Source organism: Macrobrachium nipponense, chromosome 18 (assembly GCF_015104395.2).
Source record: "Macrobrachium nipponense isolate FS-2020 chromosome 18, ASM1510439v2, whole genome shotgun sequence".
NCBI classification, from domain to species: domain Eukaryota; kingdom Metazoa; phylum Arthropoda; class Malacostraca; order Decapoda; family Palaemonidae; genus Macrobrachium; species Macrobrachium nipponense.
In genome coordinates, this window is record NC_087211.1 from 20,672,950 (window position 1) to 20,695,637 (window position 22,688).

At 39.0% G+C, this 22,688-nt stretch overlaps 1 protein-coding gene across 4 annotated transcripts in view; it reads right to left on the minus strand.

Moving 5' to 3' along the window:
• Positions 1-3,425: 3,425 nt before the first annotated feature.
• Positions 3,426-22,688, minus strand: part of LOC135196911 (protein arginine N-methyltransferase 6-like) — a 137,024-nt gene continuing 117,761 nt past the window's right edge. For all 4 annotated transcript variants that reach the window (XM_064223728.1, XM_064223727.1, XM_064223729.1 and 1 more), the window contains exon 6: positions 3,426-5,988. In XM_064223728.1, coding sequence (XP_064079798.1) covers positions 5,564-5,988 — 425 coding nt within the window. In that variant the 3' untranslated portion in view covers positions 3,426-5,563. The remainder of the gene's footprint in view (positions 5,989-22,688) is intronic.

Here is a 22,688-nt window from a genome sequence, read left to right on the forward strand (position 1 = left end):
TATAAATTTTTCTCTCCTGATTTATAGGGTTTATTTTTTTACTATATTGAAAAATTCATATCTAGCAAAAAAATGACTTTTAGAAAAAAAAAACTCCTCATTCGATTGGAAGTCTACATCAGGTCTATATATGGTAGTAATCCTAGATCTTAACATTAAATATCAAGGGAGGAGATAGAATTTGAAAAATGGTTATTTTCGGGATAACTCGCCCTGGCGTCACAAAACCGAAGGTCAGAGGCGAAAATCATATGCAGTTTGGAGATGTCCCAAGTTACCTTAAGTGGTATATCAAAGTCCTGTCCTTAAAAAATGGCATTAGCTGGCCAGCCCCCTTCAGCGTTTTTAGAGGGAGTTCTAAGAACACATCCTCCACAAATATGTGGGGAGACTACCTTATTTTTCTTGTCTGACAAGGAAAAATGACAAATTTTCCAAGAAAATTTGTATTTTTCATAGCTACAAACCTGAGGTCTCTGATCCCGATGAATGAGCTTGTCTGCGACCACATTCCTTTTGCCTGGGATATATACCTGGCCGAGAGCTCTACCGAATTGCTGATCGCCCACTGGTGAACCTTGATGGTCAAGGCGTGAAGTTGATGTGAAACCAGGGCCCCCTGCTTGTTCACATAAGCGATCACCATGGTGTTGTCCGACATGAGAACAAAGAATGACCCTCGACTTTCTTCCGTAATACCTACAGACCAAGAAAGACTGTCTTCAACTCTAAGACATTGATATGCTGCCTAAATGAGCACCCCAACCTGGGAAGTCCGGGGGAAGAGAACGCAGAGGAATCCTTATTAAGGGCGAGTTCCCCGCCGGAGACCAAAATTCCCTCAGTCTCCATTGCAGAGGCCGAAGATGAAGTCACCCATGAGGGACCAACTTCTCCAGAGAAGACAAAATTCCCAGAAGAACCTGCCACTGATGAGCTGACTGATGTGGTTGCGGTAGGATGTCAAGCGCCCCACTTGCAACTTCTCCAACCTCTGATCTGACGGGAAAACTCTTGAAACTGCCGTATGGATGACCATACCCAGATAGACGATCCCCAACTGGGTAGGGGGTTTGACTTCTCTTGGTTTACCATGATGCCTAGTTCCAGACAAAACTGAAGCAGACAATCTCTGTCCTGCAGTAGTTTCCCCCTGGAACCTGCCAAGACTAACCAATCATAGAGGTACCTCAGCAAACAGATCCCTTGAGCATGGGCCCTACTTGAAACGAGAGACAAGACCCTTATGAACACCTGAGGGGCTGTGGTCAGCCCGAAGCACGGGACTTTGAACTCGAAGACCTTGTCTCTGAGAGAGAAGCGAAGGAACTATCTGGACGACGGATGAATACGGATCTGGAAATATGCGTCTTTCAAATCTATTGATAGGATCTGGAAATATGCGTCCTTCAAATCTATCGACAGCATGAAGTCACTTTCCCTCACAGCTGCCAACACTGATCATGGGGTCTCCATCTTGAACTTCATTTTCCTGATGAAATGATTCAAGGTAGATAAGTTGATCACAGGTCTCCAACCTCCTGATGCCTTGGGCACCAAGAAGATGTGACTGTAAAATCCCGGAGATGGATGCAACACTTCCTCTATCGTATCCTTGTCCAGCATCTTCTGCACTTCCTCCCAGAGAACCAAGAACTTTGGAGAATCTGAGGGATCCACCCGCCTGAGCAGAGACTTGTCTGAGAGAGGGGGAAAGAAGTCGAATGGCAGTAGATACCCCACCTGGAGGACACCTACTACCCACTTCTCCACCCCATAACTTTGCCACTTGGCCCACCGGCCCGCCAGGCACCCCCCACCCGTGGCACAGGAGAGGGAGAGGCGCCAAACCTATCAACGACCCCCCTTACTTCTGCCCCTGGGGCCCCTTCTCGACTTGAAAGAGCGGGAGCGAAAGGGACGTTGGTCCTCTGACCTAGACTGGGACAAACGGGAAGGTCCTGCCAAAACCGAATTCCTAGACGGCCTACCAGGCTACGATCTCCGTGACTGCTGCTGGGCAGGGGGAGGAGGAGGGGCTGGACGTCTCCGAGAACGAGACTGACTTTTGACAGAGCCTGGGGCACTAACCTGTCCTTTGTGTCAGCCTGGCGTCGGTCTATTGTGTCCTCCAGCTCAGTCCGAGGGAGTAGAAACTGAAATTCTGAAAGGTCCTCATTCCTCAACGCCAACAAGGACTCAGGGTCAACCGATCTTTCTATCCTGGACAAAGCTGCGTCTCTTCTGATCAGAAGATTAGCCCACAAATTGACGCCGAGGTGTGCGATACAAAAACGCCTTGCCCCCAGACTGCATCAAACTGGCAAGAGAAGCACTCGCCAACCCCTCTGGGGACCTGTCAGGCACTATTTTGGCAATGACCTTCGACCAGAAGTCCAACCAAGAAACTGTCTGTAACATGGAGGCTGCCGTAGACTCCAAAGCTGAGGCATGCTGTGGAGACAAGGACGGAACCACCAACCTCACCTGCCCCAAAGTCAACCCTGGCTTCAGACAAATAATGTCCGGGTTAAGATGATGAGACATTTAGTAGGCAGAGTTTGTAGCATAGTACTTCCTATGCCTCGTGAATGGAGGTGGAAGCAACTTGGAAGAACCCCTTCAGTGAAGAGACCCGTCCCGATCTGACAGAGGCGATGACCTCATGAAAGACCGACTGGACATGCCCCCAATAAGGGTAGTTGAAATGACGACTTGGGATCTTGCATAGCCCCCAGCAAGGATTACAACCAGGAAAGAGTGAAAAACAACTGAGCCTGAGTCCCACTCACCAATTGTTGAACCTACGAATTACATCAACAACATTGGTAAAGGAAGACAAAAACTCTTGCTTGTCTCCCTCCTCCTGCTCCAGCAACAGAGACCGACGACGAGAAGATGCAGGCTTATCCAAAGCACCTTCCTCATGTAAACCAACAGAAGAGCCAGGAGCCAAACAGCCCGAAAAGCCAGCCAACCTGTCTGGGCTTAAGCCAAGCGCCAACTCCTGCTACGAACGCACGACATTCGGGCAGGGATTCGTTATGGCCAAGAAGGAGCAGAAGAAGCCATAATACAAGCGCACACACAGAATCACAAGTGAAAACAGGCCATAAACCAGGTAAAAGGCCAAGCGAGGGCAACTGCAACTCTCACCCAGTTGGTTAAGAAAAAGACTGAATGCAGTAGCGTGGGTGCGTGGTCCTTGACCAGTTTTCACCCATTATACACACATTGCAAGATCTCACAAGATTCCTTGCTTTTCTGCTACGATTTAACCAGATCCAGCTAGGCGCTAGAAAATTATCCTATTGTTAAGACCGAAGGTTTGTTCGCGTATGAACAATACTGGTGCTTCTAGACACTGTAGAGCTGTGATATAGACATATATAGTACACGATTTGATGGATTATATGAAAAACGTGTTATAAAACTGCAAGATAGTATTTTTTATTGCATGCCAAATTTCACAATTCAAAATCCAAAACTTTCAAATCAAGAATGTGGATCTCCCTTACTCAATTATTGATGTTTACTATATCCCAATCATCATTAGGCCTACCACTGCAGCCTGCCTGTAGACTCAATTCTCCAATTTCCCAGCCAAGTGGAAAATAAAGGTAGTCTAGACAATCTGTCAAAATGATATCTCTAACAAGAGTGTTACTGTAATAATAAAAGGTGCCTAGAATACATGGTCACATCAGGACTTTGTTTATTCCCAAAATAAATGGCAAATCATAGCTAAGTTTTGTTTCATTCCAAATTGGTTTTATACTGTTACCATCAACAAATATAACTGGCTTAAAATCTTTCATCCATTTCTAAGCCCTTTTTAGATAATGAGACACCTTACACTAAAAATCTACAATTGTCTTCGGATTCAATTCTTACATCATAAACATTGATTTGACCATTCCTCAAACTGACATTTATGTAAAAAAAATTCAAACTAATAATTTTCTCTTGATACTACTACTGTAAAGATTTACATGGTCATTACAAAATGACAAGTTTAAGCCTAGTACCTCGACTTTGGAACACAATCTGAATGGAAAAGTCTCAAATATGAAAATATTTGTTCAAAACTATTAAAAAGTGTATAAGAATATAGAGCAGCACCAGTTTCTCTTACCTAAAAACAAGCTTTTGTGTATAACGTCAAGTTACATTTCAAAACTTATAATGATTATCAGCTACATCCCAAAGAAGCTCTACAAATTTATCTTCACATTTAAAATCATCAAATAATGAATTCTACAAACAGCATGAAAAACCTTGACCAAACTGAACTCACCAACTTCCTTTGACAATGTAATAGTACCATTACAAAAAAAATTTATAGCTGTCATATGTTCTGCACATGCTTTCTGAATTAGGAGCGTTTCAACAAGTTCCAAACTAAGAAGTTATCTTTACATCCATTTGCAAAGTACCTAAGACTTACTACAAAATGGTAGTACATATAAAAATCATTAACTCTATAATTCAATAACAATAAAGGAAAGAAAATTACTATAAATTGGCAAATGAGGTTTCTGACAAAGTTCAGTGACACTTATTTTGTACTCCATTTGATAAGATATACTTGCCAACAGTAGATAAAATTCACATGATATATTTGTGTAACTATAAAATTATATTGTGGGCATTTTTAAAGGGGAGGAGAAATATGTTCAAAAACAGTTTTAAGTAACATTCTTTTATCCATGTTTTATGCTTGCAAAATTATACAGTACCACATGGCAACAACACTGAACTATCCAAACATTCAAATTACAAGACACTGAGATACAGACCTACAAGTAAAAGACATTGTACTAAAAAGGAGGACGGCATACTGTATATGGCAAGAATTATGGAAAATCATTTAGGATCATCCAACTAATGGTCTAGTGTAAAAGTTTCCAGTACTGTTTAAATGAACAGTGGCATAATGAAAGTTCTAAGTGTAGTTTTCAAAAGAGGCAATTATAAGGCATTGATATGACACTATGCCATCAATTTGTACTAATAAAATCTATTGATAACTTTCCTTGAGAGTAAGGTTTACGAATATGGTCCACAGTAGAGATTCCTAATCTCCTTAGTGTAAAAACTCTTGTACCCACATGAAAGACCTTTGCTGATAAGATGCAGGCCTACCTTTAAAAGGCATTAAAGGTAAGGATCACAGAACTCTTCACTGAAGAAATCTTTGGAAGCGAGATCATATTACTGTTTTCCATTCTTAAGGCTTTAAATTCAATTACTCTCAATGTTGCAGGGTATAAGCAAGCAGATATCATTAGTATTAAATATAAAAGCATTACACCCAAGTACATTATGCATCAAAATTCATGTCATTTCAAAAAAGCACTTATAAACATCATGTGTGTAAGTAGACCTCTAATTTTCATATCTGAATTTCACGCAACAAATTTAACACTTCTAATTTAATACTGAAATTAGTTGATCTACCATAAGTCTGATGCTCCCCATTCCACTGACACGAAACACGACAGTCCAACTGTTTTTCTGTTGCGTGATACACTAGAGTCGGTGAGAAAGAATCAAACCAAACTCAAAAGTCATTGTCAGTACAATTATCATCCATTTTAAAACCTCGTATAATTTCTTCTCCACTGTCAACTCTATATTTCAAATCTACGTTTAAAAATCTATGGTTTGACAAGTCTTGTGTAATATTTATCACACCACATACTGGAGTGTCTTGTTTAACAGTAGCTGTGGTTAAAGGAAGAACTGTGTTTTGCCAGTGAGTATCTTCATTATGAGGAGAAGTTGATAATTTGAGACCTCCCGGAAACCACACATCAAACCACAAAACCATACTATTTAATCTTCGTGAACCCATACTTGCCAGGTTGAAGTTATGGGAAATACAACGTATGTCTTCCGGGGTTACTCTCATAAGATCCAAATCACAAACTGGAGTAGGTAAGCTCACAATATCTTCTTGAGACACCATGTGGACATGTACAACATCTGTTGAAAATATAATCATGAATTGACTTTAGGTTACATTTATATATTTTGGGAGACAAAAACCCCACAATTAAACCATGATGTAGCAGATATAACCTAGCTAAACAGCATTAGACATGACTTGAACATTGGGGCATAGCAATAGGTAGTCCCCGGTTTATGGCAGGGGTTCCATTCACAGTGGTGCGCATAACCAAAATAACACCACAAACTGGAACATCATAATAATAATAATGGAAATAAATGATGCTTACAGCACCATAAAACCAGGTACAGTGTTGTAAAATCAGGTTAACGATGCCATGAGCCACACACTGTAAAGTTGGAACATTAACCCAAGGAATTCCTCGTTGAAATTATCAGAATCATAATTTGTTATATAAAAACTTGTTAATCATAGTCAACATTAATTCATGCAAAATGGATCCATTTACATGGGTACAAAACTTGACAACTGAAAGCAAAGTTCCATTACACATGACCAACTCTCAGTTTACTGCTCACCTGCAACAGCATTCGTCTATGCAGCACTAATTGTATTGCATATCTGCACTGCAGCCCAAGTCTACACTGATCTCTTTCCAAAATTTTTAGCTTTTTTTATCCATTTTTTATTCAATGGTTTTTTTCCCTTCATTTTCCTTTGTAATTCATTCTGTAACTGACTTGTCTTGTACAGTGCAACTTTACCCATGCTGAGCCCTCATCAAAGATTTCCAGTACTCCTCCAATATTCAATTATGTCTAGTAGAGTAACTCAAGTTTTTGTGTAAAAGAAGCCCTCCACATACAAGAGAGTTCCATTCTGAAAGCTTGTTCACATGTCCAACGAAGTTAGCATAACCATCCTGCATTGTAGTTAGCCTTCAAAATATAGCACTGATTATATATCAGTTTGGTCAGTGTTATTTTATTTATATTTCCTGTGTTGGTGAAATGCAGACATACAATGCACGGGAAACGTGGTTGATTTTAGAAATTGTCTTAATGTATTCAAGTTGTGCTGTGATGTCATAGAAAACAAGATGGCGCCGGTGTGACATGCAGAATGTAAGCGAAACAAGATGGCGCCGGTGTGACATGCAGAATGTAAGCAAAGGTGAGGGTGCAGGAGAGGCAATGTGGGACTGGCGTTTTGGTGTGGTAGGAGAGAGCTCTTTGTCTTATAGTTTATGGGTTGTAAGTCATGTTGTGGTGTTGTTCAATGTCTTAAGCTGGATTGTACTGGGACTGAGGAACATGAACAGGTGGGTAGATTGCTTGATTGTTGCAATAGGAAAGATTTGGTTAGGAAAATATTCACAGTGGTAGCAGAGCATGGTGAATTAAAAGATGGGCAGATCACATAGCGAACAAAGGGAGATAAGATGGAGACGGGATTGTCCTAAATTTAGCGGGATACAAGACGAGTACAAAGGAGAGCGAAGACACGTCGAAGATTGGCTTGTGGTGTGTGGAGAAGTGAAATATCTGGGGATAGAGATAAAAATTAACTTAAAAGGGAGAGCCCTAGAAGTCACAGAAGGAATAGATAGAGATGAACTTAAGGGTACAGGGGGTCCAAGATAATCCTATCCAAACTAGATGAAGTTTACTATCTAAAAGATACACTAATGGAGAATTACAGTTAAATGGAAAACTTTTAAAATAGGAAAAGAATTTAGTGAAAAGATGAGATTTTTTTTAATTCAGTACAAAAAGGCAGGATCAGGGTAACAGAGTGATGGGGAAAAGCATGCTTGAAGGAGAAGCAAAGGGTTTTCAAGTACTGGAACAAGCAGATCTCACAGAAAATTAAAAACAAATGGTACTATCAGCTTGTGGTCAAGGAGTGGGAATATCAAACAGTCACAGATAATGAAAAGAATATTTGAGGGATTAGGGAATAAAGAGGAATATCGAATGGTGGGGGTCAGAAGGCGACGCGAATTCTGGGGGAGAGAGGCAGAAAACCTGAGAAACTGGGGCTGAGATATGGAGAAAATGGAACAAAGAAGGGGGTAGAAGATTATTATTATTATAAAGGATTAGTTTATCCAGACCTCTGAGCCTAACAGTGGCTCTTCTCGGGCTGGTTTTCAGGAATTAATCCTGGAAGAAAAAAAGAAATAAATAAATAAAAAAATTATACTTTATTAAGGAAACCGGTTTTACTTAGGAACATGATCATCCTATTTAATACAAAATCTTTGCCTTCAGCAAGAATGCCTTTCAATGTTGTGTTTTGCAAATATAAGATTCTTTGATGGTTCCAAATTGGACAATCAACTAATAAGTGTTGGACAGTCATTGGTGCCTGGCATGTACTACATTTCATTGGGTCTGGATGTGGATTTGACATCAAATGACCATGTGAAAACCTAGTATGGCCTATACGTAGTCTTGTTAGTAACACTTCTTTCGCTCTTTCTTTTTGAGATAATGACCTCCATGAATTAACTTCGCTTTTTATATTTCTCAGTTTGCTTGTAGTTGGCACTAATGTCCAATCTGTTTGCCAGTCTTGATATATTAGAGGCTAAATTGAGGTTATCCAGTCTGATACTGGAGCATGTGTTATTGTTGATGGAATAGTGCAAGCTGATTTGGTAGCTGTATCTGCTTTGTAGTTTCCTTCAATTCCTACATGTGCTGGAATCCAACATATTTTTATCAATAGTCCTGATTGAACAAGTTGGTGTATTTTTATTTGGATTTCTTGTACAAGGTGATTTGTAGACTTTTACTTGTTTATAGCATCAATAGCACTTTGTGAGTCACTAAAAATTATGGTGGAAATTGCTCTCTTCTCAGATATTATGTCTAGTGCTATTCGTATGGCTGTGAGTTCAGCTGAGCATACTGATGATATTGGGGGAAGACTTATCTTAACCAATTTATCTTTTGAGAATGCTGAAGCTCCCACTCCAGTGTTGCTCTTTGATCCATCTGTATAGATCATAATTTGATCTACCTTTCTTCTGATGTGCTCCAACGCATTTCTGTTTGCCATATTTCTTTTTAGTAGATATGATAGAGCAGTACATATTTCTACTCTTTTCAAAGTCCAGGGTGGTGAGAATTCCATTGATGGATGGAAAATGGGTTTAATATTATGTGAACTCATTAAATATTTGGTTCTTTGTGGAAAAGAGCTAGCACTATGGTTTTCTAATCTTTGGTTATAATTCAGAAAGCAGGTAACAGCAGATGTTGCTGCTTGAAGGGAAAGGCCCCTACGCATAATTATCAAGTTGCAGTGATGTTTTAGGGGAAATATGCCTGCTTCCACCAACCGGGAGTCTATAGGGGATGATCGAAATGCTCCCGTGCACAAACGTATTCCTCCATGATGCAGTGCATCTAGAGTTTTTAGTGTAGCTTCTAAGGCAGATGAATATATTGGGCAACTATAATCTATTATAGATAGTACTGTTGCTTTGTATAACATAAGCATGGTGTTACGTCCAGTTTCCCATTTGGTATGTGATAGTTTTTTCAATATGGCTAGGGCTTTTATATAAAAGCCTTTAGCTTTAATGTATCTGAGGTGTGCTTTCCAGTTCAGGTGCTAATCAAACACCATTCCTAGGTATTTAACATTTGGGCAGAATTTTATTTCGGTATTATAAAGATAAAGCTTTATTGTTTGTAGTTTTAACCATCTTCTATCTTAATAGAAAATTATTGCATTTGTTTTATCTATTGAAAATTGGAATCCTAGTGAATTTACCCAATTGGCTGTATTGAGGATTCTTTGGGCATGTCTTAGAGTGCTACTTGTATAATATATGGCAAGCTGTTTTTAACTCCTTTTGGTAAATTTATTGTAATATTATTAATTGCTAAAGCAAATAGAGTACAGCTTAAGACATTGCCTTGGGGGATTCCTTCTTCCCATTCATAAACATTTGAATAAGAATTTTCTATTTGAATCTGATTGTCAATAAAAATTAGTAAATGGCCTCTTATACCTTCAGAGTTAAGTTTTTGCATTATATTGTCTCTCCATGTTTATCTTATGCTTTTTTTATGTTAAAAAATATTGCCACTCTTAATTTTTTCTGATCATGTTCTTTTTTTATATGATCTTCTAGACAGGTTAGTGGTTCAAGGGTTGATCAACCAGCTATTGATCCTGATTGCGTTGGTGTTAGAATTGAATTTTCAGTTATGACATATGTTAGTCGTGAATTAACCATTTTTTCTAGCATTTTACATAGACTTGTCAAAGATATAGGTCTATAATTGGATGGATTACTTGAATCTTTCCCAGGTTTGTTTATTGGGATAATGATTGCATGTTTCCATTTATCTGGAAAAATGCATTTCATTCAGATGGTCTTATAGAATTTTAGTAAATATGATTTGGCAATGGGGGCTAGTTTTTGTATCATTTAATTTCAAATGATATTTTATCATGGCCTGGGGCCGATGGATGACATGAATCTACAACATTGTTTAAGGCATCCATATTAAATGGATAATTATATTCTAGTTCTTCAATAGTTTCAAAATTGAGTATAGTAGTTTTCCCCTGTGTTCTTGTATTTTGAAAATGTTCATTTCGATTGGAGTAGGCACTTATGTTTTCCGTGTTTCCCTATTATTTTTGAGATTTCATATGGATCATGTTATAGTTTCCCATTTAGGTTTATTGCACTTCTTGCATGTATTATATATTTTCCATTAATTTCTCTTATTTTTTGCCAAATTTCTTTCATGTATTTATTGACAAACTGGATACATAATTTTTCCATGATAATATTTTCTCAGATATTACAAGTTTTTGAAATTTAGCATTATATTTGTTATATAAAGGTTTAATATAATTGATTGTTATATTGATGACCATTACCCTGGTTAGTATATTTATATGATAGGGCAATTTGTTGAGGGCTTTGAGCTGTGCCTCAAGTCTGCTAAGATTTCAACTTAATACGTGTTTGATTTTCCTTAAAGTTGCTAAGGTTGGAGTCCACTATTGGACAGGGGATTTATTTGGGTGTGGCCTTGTTTTAGGTATGCTTTTATCAGCAGCATTTATTAAGAAATCTGTTTAGAATTCACATATTGTATTGTGGTCTTGGTTATGCGGAAATGGTAGTATATTTCTGGTATGTAGATTGTATATGTCCCAATCTGCTTTTTGGATATTGAATTTTACAGGTGGCTATATTAAATTATCATCTAAATAATTAAGGACTATGGGGAAGTGGTCACTGGTATACAAGTCATCCAGGACATTCCACTCAAGTCTTTCAGCTAAGTCGACTGAGCACAGCGAGATATCTACTGAAGAAAGGTTAAGTGGGATTGGAGAAATAAGTTGGCACATCACTTTCATTTAGGCAGCAGTATAGGTCATGCTCCCATACGTATTTCTGTGTTTGTTCCTGGTGACTGTTATCCCAAAGGGGACTATGAGCATTAAAATCTCCTACTATAAGTAGGGGTTCATGTAGATTATTAATTAATGCTGGTAGATCACAAATTTGAGCTAGAATTTGGTTGGTTGTATAAGTTACAAATTGTGACCATATTTTTGTCCAGCATATATAATTTGATAGCTGTTATCTGATATGATAAAGCTGGTATGTTTAAAAGTTCGTAGGTGATACTATTATGAACGTATATTGCTGTGCCTAGTATTCCACTATCAGTTGGTGAATAACAAGCAATTCTGTACTGTCGAATGTTTGTGGGGTTAGATCCTATGTGTTGTAGGCATATACATATTGGGTTGTGGTTTCGTATGATTCTTTGTGATTCACCCAGATGTAGTAGGGTTAAGAGGCCATTTATATTCCATTAAATAATATTATATCCCATTATTGGGAGGAATTGGTGTTAAATTCTGTAAACTGATTGCTGATTTTACTTTGCCTCATCGTTTATAAGCATTTGAATTTATTTGTGAATTTTAATTGTTGTATTTGTATGTTGGTTATTAGATTCAGCAGTTGTTTGTTTTTCATAACTGAATATTAATAAGTCTATTTTTGATCTTATAATTTCCTTTTTGTATTTTAAGGATTCAGAACATAATTCACTCATATTGGTGTTAAAGGGCATTTCCTTAATTTAATAAAATTGTCTATACAATTTTGTACTGTGTCCTCTGTCTTGGTGGTTAGTTGGTTATATGTACGTACTTACAAAGCACTCATTACAACAAGACAAAGCATGTTTGGTGATGTTAATTATTGTTTCAGAAGTATTTGTACTAGCTTTAGAAATTTCTGGTTTTGTAATTCTATTGGTCTTTTTCTGTAGTGATAAGGGCTGTTGGTGTGAGGGGTTATTTGTTTTGCTGTTGTTAATGGAATACATATTTGGGTCTTATGGATGGTTGGGGAGTGATAGTTATATTTTGGTTTGGTTTAATATTATGATTTTCATTAGTATTATTTGATGGGAATTGTAAAGAGATTAACTGATTCTTTACTGTCCAGATGTTGGCTGTTTGATTGGGACTGAGGGTAATTGTGTATTTCCACTTGTGATGAGGTTAGTTCAATGGCTTTTTTTTGGGACTGATTGTAATTTTCAATATAGACTTTTTTTCCCTTAGGTGGGGTTCGTTCCAGTAGTATTCTTTTCTTTTTGTCAGTTCGATTATTATTATTATTTGACTCCTCTTCCATTGCAAGTTCTTTTCCATGGATATCTGAATCTTCAATATTAGTAGTGGTACTGGTGGATATATCAACATGCTTGTTTTGAGGTTCAGCATCATTGATATGAGAATCAGTCTGTGTCCCTATATTATCTTGTTTGTTATTAATGTGATCGTTATTTAGATTTTTAGTTACATATGCGAAAGAGTGATTTTTAGATGGATTACTGACTCATCTTACTTTTAGCTCGAGTCTAACTTCTTTGACTGACATTCCTGTTCTATTCATCAACAACTGGAGCTCTGTGTTGTATTGGTAAAAGGAGCATTCCTTAGATTTTGCATAATGGGATTGTCCACAGTCATTACATTTTGGAGATTTACATTTCCAATTAGCAGTATGGGTGTCTGATGAGCACACTGCTTTATTATGGCATTTTTGTATGTGTGCCCATACTTTGAACATTTGAGTGCACTGAAGTGGTTTTGGTATAATTGGATGCACTTCTCTATTTTGTCCAAGAATTTTGATTCTGAGTGGGAGATCTTGGCCTGTAAATATTATTTTTGCAATATTACTTTGTTTATTTTTATCTTTCCTACTTGGAATTGAGTAGACTTCTAAATCATGTATATTATTGCATCTTAACTTGAGGGAGTCAAAAATCAATTGTTTTGAAGGTAGTCCTTCTTCAAAGTTGGGTAAAATAACTGTGCCCTGCATATAATTAATGTTTTATGACTTATTATTGTTATTTTTCTGCCATTTATTTCTTTCATATTTAAATAGGAGGTAGATTATTTTTTCTTGGTTACTTGAAGTAACCATTCATTTTCTTTAATACGTCGGCATTCCATTTCTTGTGTTGGACATATGTTCCATAATTTGTTTTCTAGTATTGCTGTTGATATTTCATTTTCAGCTTTAAGTACTAGAAATCTCGACCAGTTATCTGGTCCAAAAAGATTATCAAAATGCACCAGTGTTGGATTAACACAATAATTTCTATTTCTCTTTGGCCCTTTGCCTGATGTGGGTTATCTGTGTATCAGATTTGTTTCCTTTCTCTGTATTATGTTTGAATCTTCTGATTGGTTTTTACTTTTTTGTAAAATTTCTATGGGCCCTGCCAGGTGTTTAGGATCATATAATTTATTTGGAACTGGATGTTCCTTTGCTGCATTATTATCTTGAACTGACTGAGTAAGATTCTGGGATAAATTTCCAGTGGTCATCAACTGTGCCAAATTTTGTCTATCAAGGGGTCCAGGGGGAGTAAAAACTTTATTCGTATTTATCATAAAAAATTACAGAAAAAAAAATAATACATTTTGAAAAGATATCATTGACTTTTCGTGAATTTAAATCTTCTGCCAATGACACAAGTGAGAAATGAATGCCAAATGTCTGCATACCTACCCAACTCCATAAGGGGGTGGCATAACATGATTAGTATGGCCCAAGTGTAAGCAATACCTGGTTGGTAGGACTAAGAGTATTACGAAAATACAATTATCCCCATCCTAACCACGTCATGGGCAAACCGAACAGAATACCAAGAGTTCTATTCCTAGAACCAGGCCCCACTGGAATCAATGGTCCAGCTCCCCAGAATAGTTCCGCCTGGAAAACCAGGTCCGAACATTGTCAGGTAGATGATGGATCTACCACATTTCCCACTAATTAGCTTCGGATTTAACTTCAATCCAAGTAATGATATGTTTTCTTATTTATTAGATACTGAAAATTTTGACAAGTAGAAAAATTCACAGATATTAACCCAAAAATATATAATGTCATATGGGACTCTTGGGTTCGAACCTTGGAAGAAATTCCTGAGGTTCGAGAGCCCCCTCACCACGTCAAGGTGTTCCCATAATGAGGGGGAGGGGTAGAAGAAATCCTATATAAAGAAGGGAAAGTAACATTATGTGCAATATGCAAATCGGAATGGCATTGGGCTAAGAATTGTCCTCAGAATTTTCAGACTAGGAAGAAAACAAACACAACAAAACAACAAGAATATAAGCAGAAAACAGAAATGGGCTAGAAGAAGTTTATATATGGAGATGTCAGTAAAATGGAGAGAGTCTTGGGAAGAGGTTGACGCAATTTTAGACACAGGATGTAAATTGAAAGCTTGTGTGGAATTGTGACTAGCACGCATTGTCATGGGTTTGAGTCAGAAAGAGTTGAGGAGAATGGATACTAGGACAGTCCAATAAAGTATTAAATTTTGGTGAGTCATCATATAAGTCGAAAGGAGTAATGGAAGTACTGGTGATATTGAAAAACAAAATGTTTTATTTGAAGACAGACATTTAGCAGGGTTATAAACCATGGTTAATAGATATGAAAACCATGAGTAAAATGGGGATGAAGATAAATTTGTAAGAAAACTGTGTTATGACATAAGTATTAGGGGAAATGAAGGTAAAGTAAGAGAAGACAAACAGGGTCACTTAAGATTATGTACCAATATTGATGAGTAAGGCAGAAGAATTATTACTGGAGGGTTGGAAGGGAAAGAGTTTGAGGGAAATTAAAGGAGGAATGATGAATTACATCTACAGTTTGGTCACGGAAGTGGAGATAAAATATGGAAGCTAACAAGAAGCACAGTGGAGTGATGGTTTGAGAGAGAAAAAAAGGAGGAAATATAAATTACTAACAAACTTGATTGAAAGTTTTGAGGTAAGTAAAAGATACAAAAGAAACCCAATAGAAGATACACAAGTAACCCAGCTAAACCTTGGAGTAAACCATTTAATGAATTTGTAGCAATGGATGTGAGACAGATAGAAGACAGAAAGTTTTCAGTAATGGTAGATATGGCAACGAGGTAGTGTCAGGCTTTTTGGATGAGAGATAACGAAACCATAATAAAGGCACTTTTTGATGGGTGGTTTGCTACATTTAGAGTGAATTCCAATATACTGTCAGACAATGGGGAAGAATTTCAAAACGAATAAGTAAGGAAGTTGGCAAAGAGATGGAATATTAAAGTATTGGCCACAGCATCAGGATCTTCATGGAGAAATGGATTATGTGAAAAGACAGTAGGCATAATCAAAGAAAGTTTAAGAAAGATGATAGAGGATGCAGAAGTGGATTGGGCTATAGCATTAAGATGGGTAGTGAGTGCTAGGAACAACTTAATAAATAATGGAGGTTTCTACCCTAACCAATAAGTATTTGGAAAAACCCTTCTTTGCCTAATTTAATGGGAAAAGAGTTGAAGTCCTGCAAGCAGACAGAAGGGTATGAAAAAAGTATAGTAAGGGTTACATTGAATGAAATGCATAAGACCAGAGAAGTGTTTATAAAAAATGAGTCTTGTAATAAAATAAGAATTGCTTTAAATAAAGTTAGGCAACAGAAATTTTAAGAAACAGTAGTGGGAGACGAGGTAATCTATGAGAGTGAAAATGAATGGAGAGGACCTGCTCAGGTAGTGGGAGTATCAGGCAGCTTCCCTGGGTCTTCAGGAGTTTCCAGGAAGAATGATGGGGCACTCCATCGTTCAACCTACCAGGATGTTCCCAGTATGCAGAAGGGAGTCCTCTGCCCCAGCAAACAGACCTAGGACCATGAAAAGTAGGCCTCTAGCTTCCTGTTGAACAGGGATGTCCTATGATATGCTCTACGCAGGGATGTCCTATGATATGCTCTACGCAGATACAATCTAAATATCCTACTGTCACAGGAATGCACAGTAGACAGAAATGTCCTCGTGCTGACAAAGGAACATGCATTCCCAATAGGGGAGACGACCTAAGAGGTGGTCACCTATGACGACATATGTTCAGTATGCTACTCATCAGAGATGTCCTATGATGATAGAACATGGGCTCCCCCAAACTCTTACAGCAACTGGAGTGCCTCACCAATTAAGAAAAGCTAAGAATTTCCTATGAAATTTCAACACCTAAGGTAGCGGAAGACAGGTCACACTTCTCTTGCAACACAGAGCTGATCAAAACTATGTTGTCAGAACTAGCCGTGACATCACAAACCCATCTGTGATGTCACACAGCAGACTACTACTCTTACAGAGAAAAAACATTATTTGTAAGTGTGGATTAATAATATTCAAACAAAATTGTAATAAGTTTATTTCTTAAGACAAATAGGAGAACCAAGGTGAACCTCCTCTGATAACAAAACATCAGAGGGAGACAAGACACCAAATATGTCTTCAACTATCACCTTACACTAAATTCAAGATAGTTTCAAAGTTATTTTACAACATTAGCCTTAAAAATATATGTAGTATACATACTACTGTACATATGTAGCCTACTAACCTATAGATTACAGCTAGAAGCCTACATACGCATGTGCTATTACGTACTCACGTGGGCCTCTCTTCTTTTACAAGGAAAGAGAGGGAGAGAGGCAGAGAAATATCAAAATTATGTACAGTGGTCCCCCTGTATTCGCGGGGGATGCATACCAGACCCCCTCCCCTGGAATAGTTAGAACCCCTATAAAAATGCTAAAAACAGCCTATTTTGTTGGTTAAAACTCAAGAAAAACCCACTAAAAATTTTCATACTTGGTTTTTTTAATAGTTTTACCACAAAAAGTGCATTTTATGATGAAATTGATAAAAAAAAAAAAACCTGGAATTTGTGGATATTTCTCTTAGAAAAATACTGCGAATGTGCGAATTTTCCCAGAATAATGCGGACAACGTTCCCGAGAGAAATCCGCGAATGTGTGAGTCCGCAAATACGGGGGGTCCACTGTAAATCATATGGGTACTCACCAACGGATGAATAATAAAGATAATGCTACCAGCAGCATGCAGCGAAACATCTCTTCCCTTTTTCACAACACGTTAATATATTACATGTAATAACCTTCATCTGACGTTTAGGCTTCTTTCCCGTAAGAGTAAAAGAATCAGGGCTTTTGGATGCCACATAATTAACTCGTTTATATGGGTACAATTTAACGAACATGGCGAACACCTACAACATAAACATAACCAAGATTTTTCGCCAACTGGACCACCTTATAAATGGCCAAATGCTGGATTTCCTGAGAAGAAAAGCCCATATAATTATGGACACAGTCTGGCCATAACTTACAACAGCATGCATTCAGGGTCTCCTTCTCCATGTCCTTCAGCAACTGGTCGATGACAGACAGACGTGGCAATCGTGAATTTACACCAATAATCTTTCGGCGTAAATTCACTGTCACTGTCCATTGCATCAACAAGGTGCTGGAGGGAGTTCCCGGTGTAGAGTGCCTTGAAGGCACGGATGACGCCCTGATCCATAGACTGGAGGAGAGAGGTGGTGTTAGGAGGGAGGAACTTGGGCTGGACTCCCTTGTAATAAAGATCGAGAGGGTGGCCACCAGCAAGACCTTGAAGTCTATGTCCAAATTGGCCAGGTATTGCCTAACTTGAGGAACGCAGCTCTGGTGGAACCATTACTCCATAAAGACTTTGGTGATCCAGGCCTTGGGATTATGCATCCAGAAGACGGGCAGTAACAACTTGTTCTTGTTCTTATTCTTGAGTGCCCTGGGATTTGCTGTAAATGAGGCCTGGTTTCAACATAAAGTAGCCGCATCCCCGCACATCAGGAGGGTCACCCTGTCCTTTTGTGCCTTGAACCCAGAGGCTTTAGCTTCATCCTTCATAAGGTATCTGGGACGGCATCTTCTTACAGAACAGGCGATATCCTTTCTCCTGTATTATTTTCTCGAAGGCCTCCAGATATTTTGCAGCCACCTCTTTGTCTGCAGATGCAGCTTCCCCATGTAGGGAAACAGACTTTAGGTAGAACCTTTTCTGGAACTGGTGGAACCATCCTTTGCCCAGCTGAAATTCTTGGGAGCTGAGGACGGTCCCAGTTGTGACTCTTCTTCCTCTTCCTCTTCCTCTTCAGGAGCTGGTTCTTCAAAGCTCAAGAATTCCAATTCTCCTTCTTCATTGCCTTCCAGTGCCACTACATCTTCAGCTTCGGCTTCCTCTTCCTCACCACCTTGTGAAGCAGTAGCAGTTGATAGCTACTGGTAGAGCTGTCATGCTTTTTGGCATATGATCTTGGAGTCAAGGGGCATGTTCTTCTTCCTGCAGTCCTTGATCCAGAACGCGAGTGCAGATTCCATTTTCATGATGGTTTAGTCTCTCACTCTGGACACAGCCTTTGCGGTCCCATAGTATGTCATAATTATACTTTTTCTTATTTTATTTTAATTTTTCTTTATGTATCTTACCATGCTCTTGTTCACTTTGAAATGGAGGCCGACAGTTGTGTAACTTTTGCCCTCCTTCAACATATCAAAAAGTTTCACCTTCTTGAGTTTCATTAGGTCTTCTTTCTTTTAACTTTTGTGCCAGAAGCCATAGAAGGAGCAGGGTGCTTTTTAGGAGCCATTTTCAGCATGATGCACACAGATATTTGCTGATACGTACACAACAGCTTAGCGTTTACGTTTGCGTATGCCAGTAACTTTCTGCACAGTAAGACTGCTTGGGTACTAGATACGCGATACCCATAATTCCATCTCCACGACATGGGGTCAGGGTTCAAGCAATCAACACCAAGTGTACAGCCAATGAGCGACCAGGAAAATGAATACTGCTCCTGGATTGGCTGCTGTGCAGACAACACCCAATAGCATGTTGAATATCATTTCGTTTGGGTACTACTCTAAGAAGGCGTCATCATAAGATCTGTTTATCTGCGGAAAGTTGGCTTGGGTAAAGCATTTTTTAAGAAAACTTGATTTTGTTACTGACATTTTGCTGTATTTACATGAAAGTATTACAGAACTGCAATATTTGAAAATTAATAAAGCTTTTTTCATCATAAAAATATTTTTATGATAAAATAATGTTTTACGTATACTTACCTGGTAGTTACATCATTAGAGCCCACCCACCTCCCCTCACATGGAGAGGTAGGCATCAAAATTCTGAGGTTTAGTTGTGGTAGTTCTACATTCCCTGGTAGAGGGAGGGGGTACGGGAATCACCTAACCAGTCAATTAGCGCTGCCGCGAAATTCTGCCGTGACGTCAGAGACTACAGCTATATGTAACTACCAGGTAAGTATACGTAAAACATTATTTTATCATAAAAATATCATTTTTACGTATGCAACTTACCTGGTAGTTACATATAGCTGATTGGCACATTTTGGAATTTCTATTGGAATTTAGTAGTTCTCTTTTAGTCCTTACCTTTTAAGATAGCTGACTTGAAGGTTACTGCCTCTTAAGTCTGCTGATCTTGAAAGCCTTGACGAAGTACATGGAGCCTTGCGTCAAGCTATAGACACGTACCCAGCATTGGCGAGGTATATGGAACCGTGCGCCAAGCTATATATACGTACCAGCATTGGCGGGGTATATGGAGCCGCGCACCAAGCTATAGAAGTGTACCAGCGTTGGCGTGATATATGGATCCGAGCGCCAAGCTATAGAAACTTACATGTACACTAGGACTAACCGTGGACTGACATGGGATAATTATACGTCTGCTCATGGAGCCGTACACAATAAACAATAAGGACAACAACAACATGAGAATCACCTTCACCTAAATATTTTTACCCTTTACCTAAATGGACTGTAGGGTACCACTAGTACACTTCCGTACCCTCAGACACCCTTAAAAAACACCACCAAAGATCAAGTTAAAAATTATTAGGAAGGATTGACTTCCTTTCTTCCCTTACCCAACACCGTGCCAGTTACTACAAAAGGTCCCAATGTGGAACATTTTTCGTACACTGCTTGAATCTCTGTTAAATAATGTGTTGCAAACACTGACTTACATTTCCAATACGTCGCATTGATAATGGCGTCTAAAGATAAATTGCGTTTATACGCCATAGAAGTTGCAACAGCTCTGACTTCATGGGCCTTCACTCTAGCCAGATCAACCTCTGGTTCTCCCAACTGAGAGTGAGCTTCAACTATTAAATCCCTCAAAAAAAAGGATATTGCATTCTTAGATAATATCCTCGAAGGATTTCTTACTGAACACCAAAGATTGTCTGCCCCTCCTCTTATTTGTTGAGTCCTGTGTATATAATACTTCAGGGCTCTTACTGGACATAATGATCTCTCTGGTTTTCCCTCTCCTACTAACTCTGAGAGGCCCTTTACTTCAAAAGAACGAGGCCATGGTTGTGAGGGTGACTCGTTCTTTGCTGAAAAGCCAATCGTCGATGTGCATATTGCTTTGTCTTGTGCAAATGCCCCTCTTTTATCGATGGCGTGAATTTCACTTATCCTTTCGGCCGACGCTAGAGCCACTAAGAATAATGTTTTCCTAGTGAGATCTCTGAAAGCTATCTCACTTAACAGTTCAAACCTCGTAGATAGAAGCCATTTGAGCACTATATCTAGATTCCAAGAGATCACCTTATTTCCTTCCTGTTTCTTTGTATCAAAGGATTTTAATAAATCTGACAGTTCCTGATTGTTCGAGACATCCATTCCCCTATGCTTGAATACTGAGGATAGCATGGCCCTGTATCCTTTGACAGTAGGAGTCGAGAGTTTCCTTTCTGTTTTAAGGAAAATAAGGAAGTCTGCCATTTGAATTATAAAGGTTTTAGTAGACGAGACTCCATGCTGTCTACACCAGGCCCTAAAAATTGACCATTTTGCCTGGTAGAACGCTGCTGAAGATTCTCTCCTTGGCCTCGCAATAGCCCGTGAAGCTCGTCTCGAAAACCCCTTCTGTCTGAGGGTACGCTCGACAGTCTGAATGCGGTCAGACGTAGAGCGTGGATATTCTCGTGGAATCTCCTGAAATGAGGTTGTTTGAGTAAATCTACTTGCTCTGGAAGTTTCCTCGGGTAGTCTATTAGAAGGTCCAGGATCTCCGGGAACCATTCTCTTGCTGGCCAAAATGGAGCTATTAACGTCATTCTGACATTTGCGTGTTGCCTGAACTTTGTCAATACTGCCCTGATCATTTTCATTGGAGGAAAGGCATAGAGGTCCAAGTCCGACCAATCTAGCAGCATTGCGTCTAAAGCGAACGCTTTCTTGTCGGGTACGGGGGAGTAATATATTGGCAATCTTGTTGTCTTTTCCGTGGCAAACAAGTCCACTAGAGGTCTTCCCCACAGATTCCACAACTGCTGGCATACCTGTAAGTGCAGAGTCCACTCTGTAGGTAGTACCTGATTTCTTCTGCTCAACTCGTCCGCTCTTACATTGTATCTCCCCTGTACAAACCTGGTGAGCATTCTTGTCCGATTTTCTTTCGCCCAGATGAGTAACTCCCTCGTCGCTTCGCACAGAGAGAAGGAGTGAGTCCCCCCTTGTTTCTTGATGTACGAGAGAGCTGTGGTGTTGTCGCAATTGATAACGATCACTTTTCCCTGTACTTCCTTGGCAAAGGCCTTCAATCCCAAATGTATTGCCTTTAGTTCTTTTAGATTTATATGCCACCGTCTTTGACTGATTGTCCACAAGACTGACACTTCCTTCTTTCCCAGCACCGCTCCCCATCCTTGATCCGAGGTGTCTGAGAAGAATGCAAGGTTGGGGTTCAGTGGCCAAAGAGACAGACCCTCCTTGAGTCTTTTTTCTAACCTCCACCAAAGGAGATCTTGCTTTATTTCCTCCGTTATTGGAAAAACAAAAGTGTCTGGGACTCTCTTTCTTTCCCAACTTGCTCTGAGGAAGAACTGAAGCGGTCTCATGTAGAGTCTTCCCAGAGTTACAAACTGTTCTATTGACGCTAAGGTCCCCAAAAGACTCATCCACTCGTTGGCTGAGCATGTCTTTTTTGCTCAAAAATTGATTGACTTTTCTCAGGACATGAATCACTCTCTGTTCTGACGGAAAAGCCCGAAAAGCTACTGAGTTCATCGTCACTCCAAGGTAAGTTAAAATTTGGTTCGGAATCAGTTGAGATTTTTTGAAATTCACTAGAAGACCCAGCTCTTCTATCAGTTGAATTGTATTCTGCAAATCCTTCATGCACCCTTCTTTCGACTGTGAACGGAGTAGCCAATAGTCTAAATAGAGCGCTATTCTTATTTCTTCTAGGTGTAACCACCTTGCTACTGATGAGAGGACTCTTGTGAATACTTGTGGCGCTGTGGATAGCCC